Here is a 23,089-nt window from a genome sequence, read left to right on the forward strand (position 1 = left end):
TTTGAAGCATCTTTGTTTCTCATTGCTTGAAAGATTTGAATTTCTTAGTGTTGGCAGATCACAATGTGTTCATAAGAAAGGATTTTTGCATGTTGATTCTTTGTGATAACTTCTGATTTTTTAAATTTATTTTGAAGTTAAAAATAACTGAGATTCGAATGTTTGAAATATCAAACTGCTTCGTAGAAATTTCTTTTTCATATCTAGATATTGAAATTAAGTCTAAGACAATGCAAAAAGAATTTATTCAAAAAATAAACTTTTGAAATAATAAACAAAGTTTACTCATAGAGAACTAAATACAAATATATTCAAGCAACAGCGCAATTCATCTTAAAAATCGATACCTAACGAAATAAGGAATGGTTATCGTTATTTTCGGAAGGCGACTCATTCCTAATATGCAGGTTCAGTCTTCCAAAGGCAAAGATCAATTTCTGGTAAGCTTGAACACGGTACCACAGGATTGCTAGAAGAAAGAATCATTAGGTTAATATCCATGCAAATTTAGATCAACTATACCTTGCTTTAACCCTTCGGCGATTGCGAAATCAAGCAATTCTTTCTTCTCAGATAAGTGCGATAGCCTTCAGTTTTAAATTTGTAATGTGAGTCGAAAATTTGTAATACGAGTCAAAAATTTGTAATACGAGTCACTGCTAAATTTTTGCATTGTTTAATTTTTAACAGTCTTATAATCAGAAGAATGAATGTCAAAAATTTTTGCCACAAACCCACACGTGATCATTTTAGGACTTGGGTAAAACCTGATTTAAAGGCAGACCTTATAAAGTATAAAAATCGCTAACAGAAGTATTGTGCATAACTTTATTTTACATTCATTTTGTAATATTTTTCCATTTTTTACTATTATATTTATGGAGTTAGCCCACCTAGCAATAATGGTGTAGAATCTATGGTCCACAAGTTCAAAGAAAACTTTTAAATCGTTCTTTACATAGAAGTGAGGAAGCTCGAGTATAAATTCGCAACCGGTTTGAAATTATACGGTTTTGTGCAAAACTTAAGCAACTTTCCTAATTTTGGACGTTTTTTTTTTTTTTTCTTCCCATGGCAGATTGTAAACAGCTACAGTGTTACACAGTCCATTAATCTATACAAGGCCAGATGTGGTGGTCTCTTTATTATGGAAGCACCCAATAGGTGAGCCACCATCTCCTCTTACGAAGGGACGGACAGTTACAACCAAGACTTCTCCGGGATTCGAATCCAGGCCTTTCGGTATCGCAGTCAGGCTTTCCTAACCCCTATACCGTCTGGGCGGCTTAATTTTGGACGTAGTTCTGCAAAAAAATTAATGGGGTGACATGAAATTCATATTACAGAAATGCAATATACTTCTTAAAAGATGAGTAAAGTGTTACAGCAAAAAATGAATATGATGCATACAGTACGGAAAGAATAGAAAACGTTTTATTCCCAGAATGATGATGGTACAAAAAAACTGCCTGGCCACGAAGAGAAACAACAAATCAAAGAGCCTTAGCAAAAGATCCCCTGACTGCAATGGTTACGCTGTGAATACTCAGCATCAAATTACATCACATTTCCTGGGATAAGAGTTTTGTTCCTTCAAGGAGCACCTGTTCCACTTGTCTGGTGTTCTCCGGGGGGGGTAAGATCAGGCCACCAGGAGTCTCTTTAAAGCATACCTCACCTGCTGAATGGCATTTAGGTCAGGGGAGCACATTGAACAATCCATTACGTCGATATCTTCTCTTTCCAGGATCTTTTGAACATCATGAGGAGTAAGTGGCCGTGAATTGTTATCCATAAAACCAAAGTCGGGACCAATGGCACCCCGGATGGAAGAGGATAATTCCATCACAGTAACGATCTCCGGTAATTGAACCTCTGTCAAAAATGTGGAGCTCAGTCCATTCGTTCATTATAATGCCTCCCCATGTAAATACGCTAGGACCACTTCAATGGTTCCTTTCCTTAATGATAGTGGGATGAAGGTGTATCCCTGTCTCGCTCTCCCCATATAAACTGGCACCAAGAATCCTTTGTCAGACTAAAACACCTCTCATCGACAAGGAGGAAGTGACTCCATTAATAAGGTGCGCTGTCTTTGCGTTCTCTACACGATTGTAAACGAAGATGTAACATTCAAAACGGCAGGTGAATAGGCCATCTTTATGAAGTCATCTGGCAACAGTAAACCGGAGCACTTGTCGTCCGGTTGGTCTTGGAAAAGTGCTGAGCAATGTTGCCCGCTGTCTGGTCTCGATCATTTTTTCGTCTGCAGGACGATTTCTGGTAGACATACTGCACATACAGTCTCTCTTTCACTTGCAGAAAAATGCCTGGAAAAGAGTCAAATAAAGCATGAGTCCGCCTCTAGCAAAAAAGACGCTTAAAACAGAGAGGCGTTGAACTAACGCAGCGTTTCATAACTTTTGAAGGGTACTTCTCTTTCTCCGATAAGGGCATTTTGCAAATAAAAATGCGTCATCGGAGGTTCCTGAACAGCACCAATGCGTCTCGTAATGTGTCCTAGCCATATTCTATAGGATTCAAATCTCGAGTGCATCTACTCCGCATATTGTATTGTTTTTGCTTCAAGCATGTGATTCGGAAGGAGTGCTAAATGATGTTGGGCAATGATATTCATAAAAATCCTTGAGTAGGTCGAGGGGCTACGGCAATAATATCAAGCATGACCAAGAGTCTAAGAATTTCGTCCATGTATCTTTGAGCATTCACGGACCCAATCTGAATGTGAAGTACAAATCAGTACGCCCAGCTACGCCTATCCTTGGCCCAAAGAAGAATTCTGTCATCAGCAAAACACAATCTATCGTCCATTTATATCAAAATATATCATTTGTTAAGTTCTCTCCAAATTAGAATTCTTCCACTATTTGGCTCTAATTTGAATCTGTACTCGTTGGAGAAAAGAACTTTTACATTCGGCAGGTTCTAGATCACAGTCTTGAAGCCTTATGGTGTTGGCCAATGAGCTGCAAATATGACCAATGGACTGCAATGGCTTAGGGAGTGGGCTGAAAACTGTCCTATGTACATACAGTCCTCATGCATGAAGGCGTCTGGGAATGATTTATATCGATATTTTTATTCCGATTGCGGTATGTCTTTGCAGATGAGTCCTTTTTGCCATCTTTTCCAAAGAACTGTTATTAATAACTAGGGTTTATCATCTGAAGTAGTAGCACGTGAACGATATTAATAAAGATATCTTCGAACACTAGCCTTATGTTGAAACGAAATGCACGAACGCACAATTGAGCTTTGGCTTACTCTAATGCCAAATGTAAGAGCCTGTTAACTTCGATCTTTTTCAAAGTTGCTATGGCTTGCCACGAGATACTTTCTACCTGACATCTCGCTAGCAGCAATATAAGGATACACTACTGATAAAACTAACCATTTTATAACTTATTCATTACTGCTAATTTAAATTTTGAACTGTTTTCCATAGATTCATTTTTATAATCCGAAGGTAAAATTTTACAGTTCAATAACATGTTACTCAACTGTTTTGAAACAAACCTTTTAACAATAGTTCTCCTTTAGTTTTATCGACCAACTTCTTTTAGTTTACATTTTACTCCTCAAATCCTTTTGCTTCCTAATTAGTAAAATTCGCGATAAGGGTGGAAATCGGTCAGTAAGATTTTAGTTACAGGGAAAGGCTATTATTTTAAAATTTCATAGGCATAAAGTGAAATATAAACACAGAAGGGCATAAAGTGAAATATAAACTCTCGAAGAATAAACAGTATAAACTCTCGAAGTTGAACTTACTCTTCGCTTGGGGTGAGCAGGGCATTCGCTTGCATCTCCTTCACTGCTGTGTTATCACATATAAGTCTAGAAAGTGATGCGTTATGGATGGCTTCGATCTTCTCTGTTAGAGAAAATGAATAAAAGTATTAGTCTGAAAGCATGTTTAAAAAAGGTAGTTACGTATTATCGCAACCATCTTAGTAGAAATCGACAAATTCTGGCAACCCTGCGCATTATAGTTCCTTAGTAACCATATCCATTGTAAGTTATAATCCAATAATTCACGAATTATCTCTTTCTTCCATAGAAAAATGCTAAAAACTGCGTCAAGGTGGCTGCGCTAATACGTAAGTACCTTAAAAAGCCAAAATAAAAATTCTTAATTAAATTTTGATATGATTTTTATTAAATTTAGACACTGTTTTGTGTTCTTTTATAAATTGAGAGAACAAAATTATATGTAAATAAATTTTAGCTCCGTGATACATATAATCCGGTTTCATATTATAAAGATTTTAGTTTCTAATATATATCTATATTATATAATTATATAAGAACAGAAAAGGAAAATAGTCAAATTAACCCGAATAGGTAGTAGCTACAGCAACTTGCTATGGCTAATATATATAGTATATATATATGTGTGTGTGTGTGTGTGTCTGTATATAAAGGACCTAATGCAGCGTCATTCAAAATTACGCGAAACACTTTAAAAACACCTACTCAATAAATACGCAAATAATAACTATTTTTTATTCAGTTTGAGGCAAATTCATCAATAACATCAGTAATCAGTTGGTACTACACAAATGCTCAGTGTATCCACTTCTGTTGATACCGTATGACATCTATGCCTATGTGGCATTTCATTCTGTTAAAAAGAAAATTTCGTTCTAGGAAAAAGTCACTTGGAATTCGAAGATGGGCGGGGGGGGACGCATAACGCGTCATTTCCTTGACTTTTGAGGTCTATCCACTTCAGTAACAAGGTCATATTTTCTGTCATAGTGAAGCGGATGTCTGTCTGTCTTGTTGAAAAAGGGAACCATTCCTGTTTTCATTATATTTTAGCATCAGCCAACTTATTAATATGTTCGAATAAACTTTCCAGTGGCGGTTAGATATTTTCCCTAACAGCTAAGAAAGACATTTTGAGTGTTTGCTGAATGAGTTTATATCTGTTTCTGTGAAATAAGATTTAGGATTGATTGCATAGTTTATATACTCTGAATTGTTAAAATGTTTCGGGAGTTTGTAAATAATTATAGTATATTTAGTTGCGGATATGAAATCGCCGTATTTAACGTTTATACAAAGTAATTTAATGTTTTGATCCTAATATCTAAGAACCAGCATTCATTTTATGCTTTTAAATCAGAATTAATAGTCATTGGGATTAACGTTATGAAAAATATCTGAATTGTAAATAATAAATAATAATACGAAAAATTTCAGACTACAAATCCAGAATTAAATCACCTTTAAACGTGAAAACGCAAACGTAAAATCAGAGACTAAGATTAATGTCAGCACCAAAAATAAAATGAGGATTCCACTTAATTAAATCTATTGAAAAGAAATCTCAGAATTTACTTATTCGATGTTAAAACTTCTTTAGAAATCACGACAGTAAAAGTGTATTTCATTGCAAAAATCAATTCTACAAATCTTACCTTGAACGGAAATAGTATTCAGAATTGTTCTGAAATATAATTTTTATTATTTGATTTAAGTTATTCTGATTTGCATAAAACCATATCAAGCTTTTAAGGTGCTTTCCTTCTAATGAAACTATCCAAAATACTTAAAGACCAACAATGCAAATATTAAAATATGACAATATTTAAAATCATCTTATTACATTAACAACACGTTCATAGACAAAAATACAACATGATACTCAAACTCATTTAAATCATATATTGTATGAAATCTGTTATTTAAGGAAGTGAAGTGGCTGTATTGATAAGACCACAAGCTACAAGCGCCTGGCCCCAGCCACCACCCCTGTTCTTATTGGTTGCCGTTTATGACGTCAGGCTGAAAAGATCATGGACCTTATAAGAAATAGACTAACCCAATTGCGTTTTCTCCCTTGTCTGGCGCGTTCCCTACTGTCACCATGATCACATCCGGAGGAGTAGGGACAACTTCCAGAAATTAGCAATGGTTGGCTATTGCAACGAGTACAATTGTCACGAAAAAGCTGGTGGTAGTGTCTCATTTCACAAGTAAGAATTTTTAAATATTTTTATTTTTGACACTGAGATTGCTTTTTAAATACTTAGCATGTTTTTCAAGCATAATTAACGTTCTAAATAATTATAAATCTGTTGCATGCTTTCAGGCTTGTGTATATTTTTAGGTTTTGCTATAATGTAAGCCAATTTGTAACTTCTTCTTTTAGAAAATAATATTTTAAATCTGAACTAACAGAAAAATTCAACCAAGTAATTTTCTCTTACAATTACTAAAACTATAACTAATACTAAACTATAGCTAAATACTAAAATGCCTAAAAATGAATTTTTGAAAGTTTTTCTTTAAAATTTATAATTTTTTGCTGCTGTTTTAAATTATAGGTAAATTTTAGTTCCTAGCATTATAACTAATCAAAAATAAGAATATTTAAGAACGAAAAGTATACATCTTATATAGCTGGTTTTGTTGTTAAAAGCTTAGCTTATAAAGTAAAATGTAATATCTGTTTCTCAGCTTTAGTTTCAACAGAACCATATAATGGTTTGCTAGGTTTCAAATATTATAAATCTGGATGTAAAGGTTTGACTTCTCCTTCCAGTGACGTCCAGATGATCTGCAAAAATGCAGAAATAATTTTTAGGCAGACTGAAAAGGAGTTTAAATTGAATAAAAAAAATATTATAAATTTCATGACTCTAAATGTCTTAAAAAGCGTAGAAACACATATATTTCCTTCTCTTCAAAACCATATTTATGATGATGAGCCAGATAAAAACCACCTGATTAAATTAATTAAAGCAGTGATATTTCAATATTTAAAAATCAGAATGCATCATGCAGTTGCATGTTACAATGAATCTAAACAGAGAGAAAATATTCGAAGCAGATTTACTAAATTAATTTTATTTAAGCATCAATAAACCATATTATTTGTTTCTCTTCCTCTCTCTTTCTCTAAATATATATATATATAGGCGTGTGTATTTACATTAATAGATAAATAGATATAATCTTGTTTTCACAAATATTTGAAATAAAAAGTGAAGTAAGCGAATTTTTCAATGCAACAAATATCCTAAATTGTTTACTTTTATACATATGTATTTATGGATGTATAGTCATTCTACTTAAAGTATTTACAGGTATATAAAATTACAAGGTTACTTTAGGCGCATTAATAAAAATTTAAGATTGGACATATAATATCTTGTATTTTATAGTAATTATTTTTTTTAATTTATTTCTAGTTCCGCATAAGATTTTTTTATTTACTGCGAATTTTTTAAAAAATGTTTCATTACACTCAGAAAAGTTTATGCTCCGAATTTTATGAGTTATTAATATTGTCATAAATTATCATCTTTTAATACCATAATAATTTTGAAAACAGAAAAAATAAATAAAACAATCCTTGGTTTCTATAAACATTTGAAATGATATTTGCTACTACTGCTTGAAAATGTTCATAAAATTAAAAAAAATTACCAAATCTTGTTTAATTTTACCTTATTTGTTTCATAGCATCATATACTATCAATCTTATATACTATCAATCTTACTTAATTTTACTTTATTTGTAGGCAAAAGTAAATTCATAAATTTTTTGTTTAGAGTTTTTACCGTTTTATCAAAGTAATTATGTTTAGACAAGAATTACGCTCATGCTCAAAATGTAGTAAAAAAATACTCAAAATGCACTAAAAAGTGGATTCATGAGATATATAAAATCTTATTAGCAAAAACTGTGATTTTTATTATCTCATCATTTATACAACGTATCACATTTAATAATTAAAAAGAGTTATGTGATACAAACGCCATATGTTTCAATGTTACGATTAACTAAATCGTCCCTACTCTCTCTTCCCGACATGTGCGTGACGCACGCCCCGCCCACTGGGTTAGTCTATTTCTTATAAGGTCCATGGAAAAGATTCCATTATCTGTTTCGTTTGAGTTATGTCAAGGGGAACTTATAACTACTTTGGATTTGGTTCTTTCCTGTGTTAATGTGAATTTGTGCAATGTAACAGAATATTTGCAATTAAAACGAACCTAACAGTAAAGAAAATATATCGGCACTTTTTATATAAATTTTTTAATCATGTTAATGGAATAGATAAAACTTTATAATGCCTAAATAGTGTTTGGCTAAGCAATATGTATTCAATGCAATTCATAGCGCTATACTGATATTTAAGAAATGTATTTTATAATTTCATATAAACATTAACAAGATTAACAAGATTTTCTTCGTCAGCAATGTCAAGAAATAGCACTTAACTCTTACTGTGTCTGTGTAAATAATGTGTCTGTGTAAATAATGTCTTCCGCACTACTGTGTCTGTGTAAATGATGTCCGCCGCAGTTTTCATGAATTAGCGGTTTATTTTACAGAAAAGTGTTTTTAAAAGGGATATAAATGTAAAATTTAGTTGTTTCTTTATAAAAATGAACTGTTTGATAATTAAATAACCTTCCTTTCATTTATTGCTTGTTATATAAAGATTGTTTGGTATAAAATTGTTCGTTAGTCAGATTAAGTTTTTACTTTCTAATCCTAGGCATTAATTTCTCCTCATTTATGGTTAAAAATAAGATAAAGTGATAAGATACTTTTAAATCGAAAAATACTTATAATATCGTTTATTTGACTTTATCAATTGGAGTTATCATTCTGTTTTTTTATGTATTATAGCTTTGTTTCTTAACTTTTATATCTTATAAAAAGTGTTTATTGTCAAATGACTTCGATATTCATCTAATGACCAAAATACTGCTAAACGGTTATCGACTGCACATCGAATTGCACCTTTTTTCTAATATTATGTATATTAACAATATATTTCTGAAGCTGCTTTTTATTTTTGTAATTTTTTCGCAAATATGGCAAATTATTCCTTGCTTCGCCTTTTTCAGCGCTAAAATGATCTCGAGCTCAAGCTTTTGGCGCACAAAAATGCTGCAGAGAATTCTTTTCCTCACTGTATGACATCAGAAGTCGTGTCCAATAAGAGCTTGGGGTGGTGGCTGGGGCCAGGCGCTTGTCCACAAGCTTGGGTCCTACAGGTACAGGTACAGCTAAAAGTATGGCGACACCAGCGATATACCATGGGTTAACTTGTAATGCTTTCTCATTCTAACTATTTAAAAAAATTGCAAGTTTTGTCAGGACCGCTGTTCCTTGTAATTGCCTTTGGAAGCATTCTCTGATCCTGAATAGAAGCAGGGACCTTACTCAAACTATGCTCGTGTGTGTGGAGGAGATACACCACTAAAAAGTGTTAACTTTACCTTTTATTTCTCACAGCATACAGCCGTTCGCGCACTTCGGGATAAAAGACCAGCGCTTATGGACTAAAACGTGGAAAATAAGAAATAACTTAACTAAATAAGAACTAAACTTAAATGCTTTGCAGAGAACTAGTAAAGTGAAGATTGGCCTTTTGACGCTACGTATGCAGTGAGCGAAACGCAGAAACTATAATACGTTTCCAAAATATCAACAGGAGCTAAGTTCTTGCCTTAAAGGCAGACATGAACAGACTGAAAATCGCGCGCGTGGTAAGGCAGCGAGAAATCTCTCTCTTCTCTTGGCTAAAAGCCCTATCTTAAATACTTATACAGTTTGCAACCTCATTAGCATAAGCAATTCTACTCCCGCTTATTCTGTGCAGAAATGGAAAATAAGAGAGGATAGCAAAGTTTTAAAATAAAATAAACGTTAGAAAAACTTAAAATCCTTAGAGTTTTATGAAAATTTACAAATAACGGTGAGTAAATGAGCAACAGAAGCTTTACAAAGGATCTAGAGTTTGCATATTATGGTGCATTGTGCAATCCCACCCATACGCCCCGCATCCAGTATTTATTAAAAATAATGATTTAGTACAGAAAGAGATTATAATATAGTCTCAGTACAATTTGAAATTCAGAAATTAAATTTAACATCTGTTTTGTTGTAACAAAAATAACAGAGTAATTAATATGCAGATAAACATAATGAGATAACTATAATAAGCATTAGGAACACAATGTTATAATGAACAGTAATAATAATGTTAAAGAGATAGGTGTCTATGGGTCATTTCAGTTATAAAAGGTTATTACAGTTTATAAAATTCCCAAGTCTAGTCATTTTGTATATATTCAAAGAAAGTAAAAGTTCGCTAAATTTATACACTTTGAGAACTTACTCTTGGCAAAGACTTAGGCCGTAGAAAGAGAGTCCTTGCATATGTTTTTTAACTTCGGATCTGATGTTTATCTTTAATTAGAAACCTTTGGAATGCCAAGAAATCAGTTTATGTGGATTTTACATGAATATCCTCACTTAAGGGGTATGGGAAAGTGTAATGATCAGGAGTTCCATGCTCCCGACATATTCGCCATATTTTTTGCTCAGAAATATGTGGGGAAGGGTCCGCGTCCTGTTACAAAGTAATTTAGTGAAGGATTCGTGTACAGAGATGCGAAGCTTACATTGGGGATCAAGTTATATGTGCGCCTTCCCTGTGAATCATTATTTGACAAATCTTGCCAAGACGTTGTTTTATTTGGTACTCGAAATTTCAACGAGGCCATGAAAGTGTGAGTTCAATACCATCTCGATTAATAGCTGCTTCTTAGGCTAATTCATCTGCCTGATCATCACCGAAATGGCCACTATGTCCTTTGATCCATGAAATTTTAATTTTGCAGTTTGGAATTTTGGCAAAAAGAGAATTTATGTGGGAAATCAGTGGAGAAGAAAGCGTTCCGCTTTGAGATGGGAATAACGAAAGAGGGCGAAGAAGACAGTCGTGATTCTCCTAGGACATCAACTGAATTGTATTCGCCCACGACGGTTAGATAAAAGTATATTTCGTTTTGACTTCTTACTTATTTTAATTTATTTATAAAAAGTATTAATAACTGTATTGATCACTTAAGGAAACGACAATGCTAGCTCGTTCAACCTATCCTGCAATTTCTGATTTCTTATTCTGGGAATATTTGACAGGCAAATTTTCTCAGTGCAAACCACAGATCTCAAACGCATTTATGGAAACCTGAAGAAAATGTTACTAAAATCTCAGAGATAAATGGAGTTATGTGAAACTTCAGTGTTAAGTCAAGCAACGCATGTTAAATAAGGTAACTATTTCGATGCTATTATTTTTAAAGTAAACTGATACCTTAAGTGATAGCATGGACACAGCGTCCGACTTTAACAAGCCTAAAATAATAAATTGCGAGTTCGTGAAGACAAATGCACTAATTATGCCAGTTGGTGAGAACAAATGCTCTAGTCTAATCAACTAGTATACTCTAGTTATAATAGTTGATAAAGACAAATGCTCATTATGCTCTAGTTTTTTTCTGCAATAAAATGCACATTGTAGATCTGTTATCTTTGTTATTTCCACTTCCTATTCTAGAGGTCTCTCCGCCAAGTAAATTAGACACAGTAACGTGGCGTCAAATAAAGGTTTCTTGACGCTGCTTTCCGTGAATATACCTAGTATATGCTGGTATTAAACAGTAATTTTAGTGATATTTGTAACTGGAAATTATAATTTACATACAAATAATATTCAAAATAATTCAACTATTTTAACTAGAATCGGTACTTTCCGTATTATCGCAACTACCTTACTAAAAATCGATAAAGTTTCAAAATAAGTCAAACTCTGGTATCCCAGGCACATAATAATTATTCAAGCAACCATATGTGCAAGGATTATCCAGTTTCCATTCTCGCCATTTTTTTATACATTCTTTTTGTTGTATTCCAAGCTCCAAAGCATTTTACAAGAAAATTATGATTACTTTTTTGTTAACTCGATTTTCCTATGATGGAGAAACCAGAGGTAAATCTTTTGCAGAAATACAGTATTTTGCGAAAAATCGCTAAAAAAATAATCCTTCGTATCCTTTTTCAAGGCTATTATAAGAAATTTTCATCACAACAGAAACCCGTTTGTAACTGCATTTACGGAATTTTTTTTTTTTTTTTTTTTCGTGGGGGGCGGGGATAAATATACAGTTGAAACGTAATGCATATAATAGGCATTTTGTACAATAAAAGTAATTGCTTTTGTTCTTTCGTAAAATTCGCCAAACTGCACCAACTGGCTGCGATAATACGTAAATACCGAAGAATATTTTATTTCATTAGATTAATATTGCATTTTTGACTCACCTCTGCTAAATGAATTTGGAAGACCCATATGAGCAAAAAAGAATCTGTCTCCTTCTTTGAGGTTTCTGAACTGAATTCCGCTTATACAAGATCCTGTGGGTGGCAGTACTGAAGTATCATCGTTATACTCCATCTGAAGTCCTATAATCAGATCGATATCGGCCACATCCCTAAAATACAAACACATATCACAAATCTATTTCTAAAGGAAAATCCAAATAAATGTAAAATCCAGTCTTTCACCCACACATTCATCTCTGCATAAGTTCATTCGTTAGAAACAGATCGTTCAAGTGAGGCATTTCTTATAATCAGACAAGAATTATTAAAGTATGCAACAAAAAAGCTTATTATATTACTACAACAATTGCAACACAAATACTTATTATATTACTATATATTATAATATATACAACTGCAGCACGTCCGAACATCACTTCTGTCATAAGGGCTAGAACTCCAACAGCAACTTATCGTTTGGAACATTTCCAGGAATTTTATTAACGAGTTTAGATTACCATCTTCAATCAATGTTTCGAATCTTATACAAAATCCTGTGTCACTCTCATGGGCGGAACAGATTTCGCAATCTCAGCTCTGTGTTTGCAGTTATTTTGCTTTGTGTGGATGAACAAGCAGGAATTCATTTTTACTTCCTTGTACGGAGTATAGGAAATACTGTAAACGTGAAAATTTCAAAAAATATATACTCAATTTGACCGCTCTTAAATAATTTTTTGCGTGACTTCTGTACGTACGGACAGAAAGGATTCTTTTTGCCAAAACGGATTGTAAAATGGATTTAAAAATGGTTTCAGAAGGGAATTTTCCCTCGTGATGTCTTGTACGTACGTACGTACGTATGCATCTCACATAACTCAAAAACGAATAGCCGCAGATTGTTGAAATATGGTATATGGAACCGCTATAATATGTAGTTGTTTTTCTTCCTTTTTGTTGCAATCACTCGCACCAATCATACATATATATATATATATACCAATCACCAATCATATATATATATATTTAATTGAAATAGAAATTGTAAAGCTAACTAGTATAGAGACGCAAGGCCTATTTGGTCTCAAAAATTTTTTGCGCATAATCCTGCAAAAAGATACAAAATATTAGTAGGTAGAAACATTGCAGCGATCTTGCTAAAAAGTTACCAGGAGCTGTAGCTCCACGAAATATTTCAACGCTGTATTTCTAAAATATGAACTAAGAAGAATTTTATAAAAAAAAAACTTATCTGGAAAAACTGGAAAAAAATTGTAAACACGCGAAAAAACTTTAAAATTAATGTTGGAAGACATGCGAATGCACTAAAAAATCTGACCGTTGTGATATGTCAAAAGTTAATACATATAAAAAATAGATTGACGGAAAAAAATAGTTTAACAGAAAAAATATATGAAAAGTTAATACACATAAATAATAGATTGACGGAAAAAAAAATATACCAAAACATAAAATGCAAAAATTATAATGAAAACACAAATTGCAAAAATACAAAAATACAATAATTACAAAGCGGAAAATGGTAAATTAACCCACTCGTACCCTCTGACAGGCTTTTCAAGGGAAAAATGACTGATTGTACGAGCTAGGCTAAATACCATTACGCGTTTCGCCGAAACAGACCATTGAAGCTCTTGTTTGATGCGAAAAAAATTTTTTATAAAACATGAAAAGTCTCGAATAAATCTTTTTTGGAGCTTCACTGCTCTGTTCCTTTTTCCCGACCCGTCCGCTGAAAAACACATTAGGGTGTTAAGAATGTAATTGCAACTCCGAGCAATGTAATATTAGCATCTTCAAACAATAGCATCTTCGAACAAATTCAAGGGATCCTAATGGGTGGTAATTTTTCAAGCGCTGTCTGTGAATTATTCCTTTTCACAAAAGAATTAAACTTTGTCCGTTCACTAAATAAAGAAGAACATAAATTTTACCAACACATATATCGTTACATTGATGATATCATAGCCTTTAACAACCATAACAAAATAGAAGCTGCTAATATCTACCCAACTTGCTTAAAACTAAATAATACAAATACGGTGCAAAATAATGTAGTATACCTTGACCTAAATATTATTGATTACAATTTTATTAAAGTCTACGACATTAGGAGAGAATTCACTTTTTCTACACTAAAGTTAACCAACTGGAATTCTAATATTTTCAAAAGAATCATCATTAACACAATTTTTTCACAGCTACTTAGAATAAAAAGAATATGTAATACTACAGAACACTTACAAGAAGAAATACTTTACTTCGTCACAATTTTGAAAAATAACCAAATTCCTCATAAAATAATTAAAAATACCTTAAAAAAAAGCTGGCATTAGCCTTACCAATTTTTAGATAATTTGTTTTGGATAATGAAATTTTATGCTCAAAGTCCAATGGGACGGTATAAAGTGGATGGCTGATTCAGATAATCTAATGTAAAAATTGTATAAATGTACAGATTATTCTCGTAAATACATTTTCTTTCCTCCAAAGATTTTGGCACTATACTTTAATACTGTTGTTTTAATAGTTTTAAATTACTTAGATGGCCCAATTCTACTATTATTAACAAATCGGGCCTTTTCATTTTTCATGGTAGCTTGACCGCTCTCTAGCTTGAAGAATGACGACTTTTATTAACAAATGACTTTTTTCCAATTTACTCTTTCTTTTGTGGCCAAAAATAAGTAATTTTAGCTGATTTAGCCATTTTCATTTATTTGTAGCAGTTTTGTTCCTCTAACAACTTGACTGACGCCATTTTGAGTTCTTTCCGTGTCTTTTCACGTCTGTCACACCCTCTAAAAAGGGGGGGAACAGGGATTCCCGCCAAAACTACAATCTCAGCCCATTGGCCTATGCAGTTTTAATTGTTTCTCCCACATACGTCACACGACGAGAAGGAAGGTTGGTAGGACACGGAGGAGATTTGCACCCTTTTCAAATTTTTTCGCGATGCTCAGGACGGCACCTCTCAGGTCAGTTTTTTCGTTTCTTTTGTCTGTGTATTTTTGGTCCTAATAAGACCCAACGACGTTTGTTTTCTTGCAAATTTAATTGCATTTTAATTTGACTACAGCACCATTCTCTTTATAAAAGTTCTATCTTCTCTAAGCTGTGCAGGACCAGTCCGTACGTTGCTGTAATTTTTTGACTAATAGCACACCGCTATTTATTTTATTTTGATTTTAATATTGCATTGCTCGGAGTTGCTATTACATTCTTAACACCCTAATGTGTTTTTCAGCGGACGCGTCGGGAAAAAGGAACAGAGCAGTGAAGCTCCAAAAAAGATTTATTCGGGACTTTTCATGTTTTATAAAAAAAATTTTTCGCATCAAACAAGAGCTTCAATGGTCTATTTCGGCGAAACGCGTAATGGTATTTAGCCTAGCTCGTACAATCAGTCATTTTTCCCTTGAAAAGCCTGTCAGAGGGTACGAGTGGGTTAATTTACCATTTTCCGCTTTGTAATTATTATATTTTTGTATTTTTGCAATTTGTGTTTTCATTATAATTTTTGCATTTTATGTTATGGTATATTTTTTTCCGTCAATCTATTATTTACGTGTATTAACTTTTCATATATTTTTCCCGTTAAACTATTTTTTCCGTCAATCTATTTTTTATATGTATTAACTTTTAACATACGACGGTCAGATTTTTTAGTGCATTCGCATGTCTTCCAACATTAATTTTAACGTTTTTTCGCGTGTTTACAATTTTTTTTCCAGTTTTTCCAGATAAGTTTTTTTTATAAAATTCTTCTTAGTTTATATTTTAGTAATACAGCGTTAAACTATTTCGTGGAGCTACAGCTCCTGGTAACTTTTTAGCAAGATCGCTGGAATGTTTCTACCTACTATTATTTTATATATATATATATGTAAAATATAAAAAAAATACGATGGCTTTGCTCTTTGCGAACCAGCAACCTTTAATTAATTTTCTGCAATTCAGCATCTCCCCTTAAACCAGTACCTTCTAGAACATTCGCACCTATTACATAACCTCCTCATATAAATGCTGCGTCATAAGGTTTTCTACATTTTTCTAGAAGCTACTCTGTTACATAACCTTTCATATAAATGCTGTGTGATAAGTTCTAATACACAGATGCCTTCTGGCCTTCGTTCTGCTAACGCTTCCGCTATGCTCCTCTTTCTTTGTTAGAACGTTATGATGTATTAAAGTTTAAAGTCAGTCGTATCTAATAGTTCAATTACTGAATAAGTTATTTGATTAACTTCATCTGGAAAAAGTCATCTGCTATAAATTAAAATAAAGATATGCTTGCTGTTAAAAGTGATAAGTCCTGAGTCGTCATTTTTCTCCGTACTTCAATCATCCCAGCTCTATCAACCATCTGCCAGAACGTGTAATGGAATAGCCTCACCATTCGCCCACGATGTGATGGAATAACTGAAAACATTACATATATATATACACACATATATTCTCATCCTGTAACCCGACTCGGTGAATCAGTATTTTTATTCTTATATGTTGGTAAATTGCGCATTTTTTTCTTTAAAATTCGTTGAATTATGTTCCGATTAAAGTTTTTATGCCTTTAGTTAACCTGCATGAAATAGTTGCAGAATTATCAACAGTTTGAAAGTTAAAGTGGAGCTAGGCTTAACGAGGCCGCCATTTGTTTGCGTTTGAAACTCTTAGTAGAGTAGTCAGTTAAGTCAGTTGGTGCACCAACTTCAGTGTCTTTTTCCCGACTGGATCAAAAAGTAAACTTTCAGTTTTGTGCACCAGGAATTTGGTTTTCTGACCGTTGGTCGGATTGCTTGCTTTGCGTAGAAAGTTTAATTTTAATGGCAAAAGTTTTAACTGCAACTGGTGTTTTAGCTTTTTCTGTATTTTACAATTTTTGATGAAGATGTTTCGAGTTTTTATACAGTTTTGCCTTGCTAAGAAATGAGATTAAATAAGGCCGTACAAGGAAGTCATGTGGTGTTCACATGAGATATTTCAATATGGGAAACAAAATGCTGTTTAAATAACGCTAAATAGGTTATTTTCCCATTTAATTTGAATTCTTCTTAACTCTAGTTTTCGGTTGTATAAGAAACCGTCTATAATCACAAAATATATTGAACTGCTGCTACGATCTGAATTTATATTGAAACTTTTTTTAAATTTTTGAATTCAAATTTTCAAGACGTTTTCTCATATTTTACGTTCATAAATTTCTCGCTATCGGTTCCATATAATCGAATGAAGGAATGCGTCACTCTACAGGCATGACAAATTTTCATTTCGCATACTGACTTTCGTATGACTTCGCATTCATAAGTGACTTTCGTAAAGAGCTCTTCCTTTCATCTTACACTCTGCCGCATGTCTTTGAAGACAGTTATAAAATAATATCAATACAATTTTCATCTTTATTCTTTTTAAAGTTTAAATCTTTGTTTATTACTTTATTCGCTGTAGTAACAGATATTTTAAAAGCCATTCATATTGGTCGTTGAGTTGGTGAATGTTTCTTTAAAAACCATACATTTTACTTTTGAAACAGTGTTTCAAGTATTATATTTAATTACTTAGCATTCTATTTCTTGCAGAAATAATTATTATCAGTGTCTTCTTTTTTTGTGGATGATGCTGTTTATTGCATTGAACTCAAATTGACAGGAAACAATTTTATGTCGCCCGCGAACCATATTCTAATTATGTATTTATTATAAATGCGGAGATTATAGATTTATGTAAAGTATAAATTCATTGCAACTTCAGTGCAATATAGAGTCGCTGAACACTGGTAGTTCGGTCCGAGGTTCGAATCCCGCGAACGGGCTGGCTGCATGGGTGTTTTCGTGGTTTTCCATATGTGTAACGTGTATACGAGCCAGTTTTCCTTTAAAAGTCCTCCACGAAGGCTTCCCTCCCATTAAGCAGACAGCCATATCTCGTAATTTATATTTAAATTGAAATAATGCAATTGCATGTTCGCTGTAACTGTAATTCAAATCTTTCGCTTTCCAGAAATTTCGAGAAATTACGAGAAGCTTCTCGTAACTGATTAAAAAGCTTATAAAAGCCGGATAAAAACATCTAAGTTCAGTTGTTTACTAAGTTATTGTTGTATACTTAGCCGCTGTCATTCTGAGATCGGATTAGCTTTCTCTGCGTTTTGAGTTGTGTTCTATTTAACGTTTTAGTAGTTTAAAATATAACTGCTGTGTGATATTGTGATGTTCTACGAATATCTGTGAGGAAAAGTTTCAGCATTTTAATTTATTTGTTGTGATAAAAAAAAATTTTATTAACTTTTCATCAGATTTGTGCATTCAATTTCTTACGAATCCGTACGCAGGCAACAATATATCAAACAAAAAATATAAAATAGAAAAGAAAGAAAGGAGGTTGTCATTATTCATTCTCAAGTTTTGTTCTGCTCGGAAGGTTTGTCTGAAAATTTGAAAGAATTTCGAAATATATTTATTTTTATTTTATGTTAAAAGCAAGTTCCTTTGCGGCTAATTTGACGTATTAGATTTATTTGATATATACGACGGTCCAACAATTTATTGTTTAGCCCTTAGCACCTTTGAATTGCAAAGAAATAGATACTTCTTACAGTTATTTCCTCACAGACAAGAAATAAGTACTATAATTTGATTTTTTCATTTTGCGTCATTATTATCCCTTGCGTACGGATTCGTAACGGATTGAACGTACACAGAACCGATGATAGTTTCATAAAATTTATTTTCCCAAAAGAAACACTTTACAGTTCTGGAATTTTCCTCAAAAATACTTGTGCAGTTCTTCTTAGTATCACAGAGCACAACTCGCAGTTACACTACAAACTGTTAGGAACGTTCAAAAAAATGTAATGCAAAGTGCATCTAAAAGGCTAATCTCTCACGGATATCTTAACAGTCCGAATTCAGCTGTGAATAACAACTACTCTGATACTGATGCTTTCCTCGGTCGTATATAGTTCTTCCCACACCGCCGAGAAATCTGTAGTATCTTTCCCTTCTCGAAATTACTGGAAGGCATATGAGGGCCGGATACTGTTACAGTTAAATATAAGATCAACTACAGTTAATTACAACACAAATTACAGTTATACAGGGACCGGATATAAATGTCGCTAAGTTCGACAACAAAAATGATTCGCCAAAACTGTTGCCAGCTGGGCAATATCTCGCCAATTTAGCGAGATTGCCATTTATTCAATGTTAAGTAGACTTACCCTTGTATTCTTATTTTTTCTGCAAAGCTTCGCTTGTTTAGATTTTCATGTTTACATTATACAAAAAAGAAAATAATAATAATAATAACTACAGTTTCACATATAAGTTCACTAAAAGTGTTTATATATGTACAAAATTCGTAACATTATTATTGCGGTTATACAGTAACCAGATCTAAATGTCGCCAAATCGTCGCCAGGTTTGGTGACAAAAATTAGTCGTCAAAACTGTTACCAGCTGGGCAATATCTCGCCAATTTAGCGAGACTGCCATTTACTCAATGTTAAATAGACTTGCCCCTGTATTCTTATTTTTTCGGCAAAGCTTCGCTTCTTTAGGTTTTCGTGTTTATATTATACAAAAAAGAAAATTGCAGTTTCACATGTAATTTCACTAAAATTATTTATATATGTACAAAATTCGCAAAATAATAATAATTATTATTATTACCTAATATGTAGGTTCGGAAAAAACATTTGGCAAGTGAAATTTAAAATTAAGTTAAAATTTAGTTAAAATCTAATTTGAAATTTAAGTTTATTTGGTTGGAAAAAAAAAATCAAACTCCGACCCGTTAGTTGCTTTTGGTCGTGAATTCGTCCGTCGTGCTATTTGAGACCATTGCTACATCGTATCCTCAGATATTCGTAATTCCTTTATTTCCTGTTCCGTTTTGTACTAGAAATGAGAACATTCTGCAGACAGAAGAAAAAATTGTATCTTTCTGTCAAATATTTTTGTTTTCATGCGTGATTTTGACTAATTAAATAAAATTTATCATATAAATTATAAATATTCTAAATGATATTAATATAAATAAATATAAATAAAAAATATTATAAAATAAAAAAAATTATAAATATAAATAAAATATATAAGTAAAAAATATAATCAATATTTTATTGGAGTAGATGGTTAATTTATTCCTCAGTTTAAAAGCTGTAGCCAACTACCTTTTATGGCTCGTTTATTTCAATTGTATGATTAATTAAAATCATTCCAAAAATAGGCAAATAATCTTTGCATTTCTGAAAGCAAAAACATTTCTAGATACATTTCAGGAATTTGTTTACAAGATTGTGTTTCAGAGTTTATAAATGCTTATAATAACTTCCGTAAATCTTACTTGTAATGGTGTTTCAGCAAGTTTACGTCCTCGGGGAGCATTACTTGATTGAGATCTTCGAATGTCCTCACATTAATTTCGTTATCTGTGCAATATGCTAACAACTTAATGTATGGTGGCATACCATGATCTCTTCCTCGGTGGATATTAATAGTTTGGATATCAGGACCAAAACGCTTCTCGGGTGACCTTAGAATGATAATGTTATTAAAAATATTATACAAATAATTTTCGCTAAAATGTTTTGCAAACTATTTTAGATAATAATATTTCTTTGAAAAACATTTAACTTGAAAAACAATTGCTGATTGCTGGTTCAAGTGGCTTAAATGCATTTATCTGCTGTCACTAGTTATAGAGGGGGTCGAAGTTCGGTATCTCGCTGAAAGAGAAAAAGAACCAAAGAAAAGAGGCAAAGAAAAGAGAGAAACATTTAGAAAAATAGATAATGCATGTACTCAAACAAATATATTTAACAGACATTTCACTTTATCTCTTAGATTCTAAATCGTTTAATTCCTTATACCATAGTAAATATAAATGACAAAAATAAAAGTAAAATATTGATAAATATTTTTGTGCAAAGATATTCAGTAATCCTGAAATTTAACACATTTTTAACTCAAAATGTAAGACAAACCCAAAACTTATGCTTTGATAATATGTTTAGATAATATGTTTATGACTTGTTTTCATCATTTTAAGTAGTACTCTTCTAAGTAACACTAATAATAGATTTATTTCTACTGTTTTCTAAAATTATTTTCCCAGTTAGCTATAAAACTGTTATCTGAAAAATTGATGTTAATTACACTAAATAGCAGAATTTGATATGTACTTGTACAAATACTTAGTAGCATCATCCACATGATGTCGACCATATTTATGAGCCGGAAATTTAGATGCTCCTTGCAAGAATTTTCCAAAACAACCGTCGTGGATGGGTTTATGAATCATGAAAGTGTCTCTTAGTCTGACCACACTGTTTGTTCCATTTTCGTAGAGTGGAGTGTTGACTGTGCTGTGCAAGCGGAAGGCAGCCGTGTTGAATTCTGAAATCTGTTCTGGATTGACAGTGGGATCATAGTGCGAAGTGTTGGGCCACAAATCAAATTCCCACATTCGAGTTGGCCCTATGAGCAAAGGTAGGAACTCCTTGTACACAATACTCTGCATTATTGCGCCCACAAGCTTCCTGCAGAAAATAAGAAAAAAGAATATCAATATTAGGTAAGCAGAATGCATAATTCAGAGAAAAATACAAAATAGATAGTTACAATAATATACAGTTACAAAAATATACTATACTGATTGCTGTATAGAATGTTCGTAAACCGTTTCAACAAATGTTTGGAGAAGGAGTGGTCGCACGGACGCGCATTTTTTGTTTCGTCGAAACATTTTACAGAGGCTGTTCGCACATTTTAGACGATTTTTATTGTATGTACAGTAATATTTTACCTAAACTTTTTGCGTTTTAAAGGTGCTAAACCTTATTCTTCTTCTACAAAGTCATTTTCAAGACAATAAAGCGTTTTGTGTTATTAGAAAAGGTATCTTTATATACATATAAGCGGCTTAAGTGTTTGTCGCAGAAAGTTTATTGTTGCCACTCGGAAAAATGAGCGCGAAAATTAACGTTTCCGCAGTTTTTAATTAATATCTCGGCCGATTAAAGTCGTACGAAGATGAGAACGGTATCGATGGATTCGGAGAATTTTTTGGAATCCGAGGGTATGCGTCGTTCTATAGATATTCGAGAAGAAAGAATTTGGCACGTATCCAAATCCCTCTAATAGGGAAAACCTAAGAAAGAAAGTGGAAAATGTAGAGAAAATTAGTTTTTAATTAATATCTCTGCTAATTAATGTACCACGAAGACGCGATTGGTCAAAATGGCGTGCCACGGACCTGCGGAATCCAACGGTGTGCTTCGCTAAGCCGGGGAGCCAGCCGTTTCGGAGGAGATCTTGGATCTTGGATCATATCTTTACTACTGGCTTTAGCTACTAGGAGCTCTTACCAGTATATTATCATTTTACCATAGGCCATAAAGTTAAAAATTTAAGAGGTGTATTTAAAAATACACCGCGCCCGAAGGCGAGATCAATAAATGAGAGAACTCATAAAATAAGCTTTGCTAAATTGCATAGCATGGGTGATTATATAAATGGTGGCGAGAAGCGAAATGAAAGTCTAACCTTCTGGGTGAATCAAGAAGAGCAGAAACACGTGATCAGCGTCCGGCATTTAGATTGGTCGAGGAGTCAGAGTTCGAAAACTGAAGATTTTTCTAGTTTTTGGAAATAAATAAAGTTCGCACATAGTAAAAGCAACATCTATTTGTGAATTTAAGAGTCCTATGTCTTTTGAAACACTTGAAAATCTTCTAAACTTGCGATATAATCATTAAATTAATAGGAAATTGTAAAAGGCGAAAATGAGGTCATGTAGCTCACTAGGGCTAATGAGTGAGAGTAAGCACTTGGTGTTACCACGAACTTTGATTTTAAAACACACGATACGAAATAGTAAAAGTAAAAATTAAAAGTAAAAATCTTG

The 23,089-nt window shown here is 32.9% G+C and overlaps 1 protein-coding gene across 1 annotated transcript in view; it reads right to left on the reverse strand.

Moving 5' to 3' along the window:
- Positions 1–227: 227 nt before the first annotated feature.
- The window catches only part of LOC118201384 (salivary peroxidase/catechol oxidase-like), a 103,257-nt gene continuing 80,395 nt past the window's right edge, over positions 228–23,089 (reverse strand). The window contains exons 10-14 of the mRNA XM_085806803.1: positions 21,366–21,722; positions 20,528–20,716; positions 12,161–12,330; positions 3,793–3,895; positions 228–469 (exon numbers count right to left, since the gene is read on the reverse strand). Coding sequence (XP_085662929.1) covers positions 397–469; positions 3,793–3,895; positions 12,161–12,330; positions 20,528–20,716; positions 21,366–21,722 — 892 coding nt within the window. The 3' untranslated portion in view covers positions 228–396. The remainder of the gene's footprint in view (positions 470–3,792; positions 3,896–12,160; positions 12,331–20,527; positions 20,717–21,365; positions 21,723–23,089) is intronic.

This window comes from Stegodyphus dumicola, chromosome 12 (assembly GCF_044657685.1).
Source record: "Stegodyphus dumicola isolate Sdum_Otavi_A_Nest chromosome 12, ASM4465768v1".
Classification (NCBI taxonomy): Eukaryota; Metazoa; Arthropoda; class Arachnida; order Araneae; family Eresidae; genus Stegodyphus; species Stegodyphus dumicola.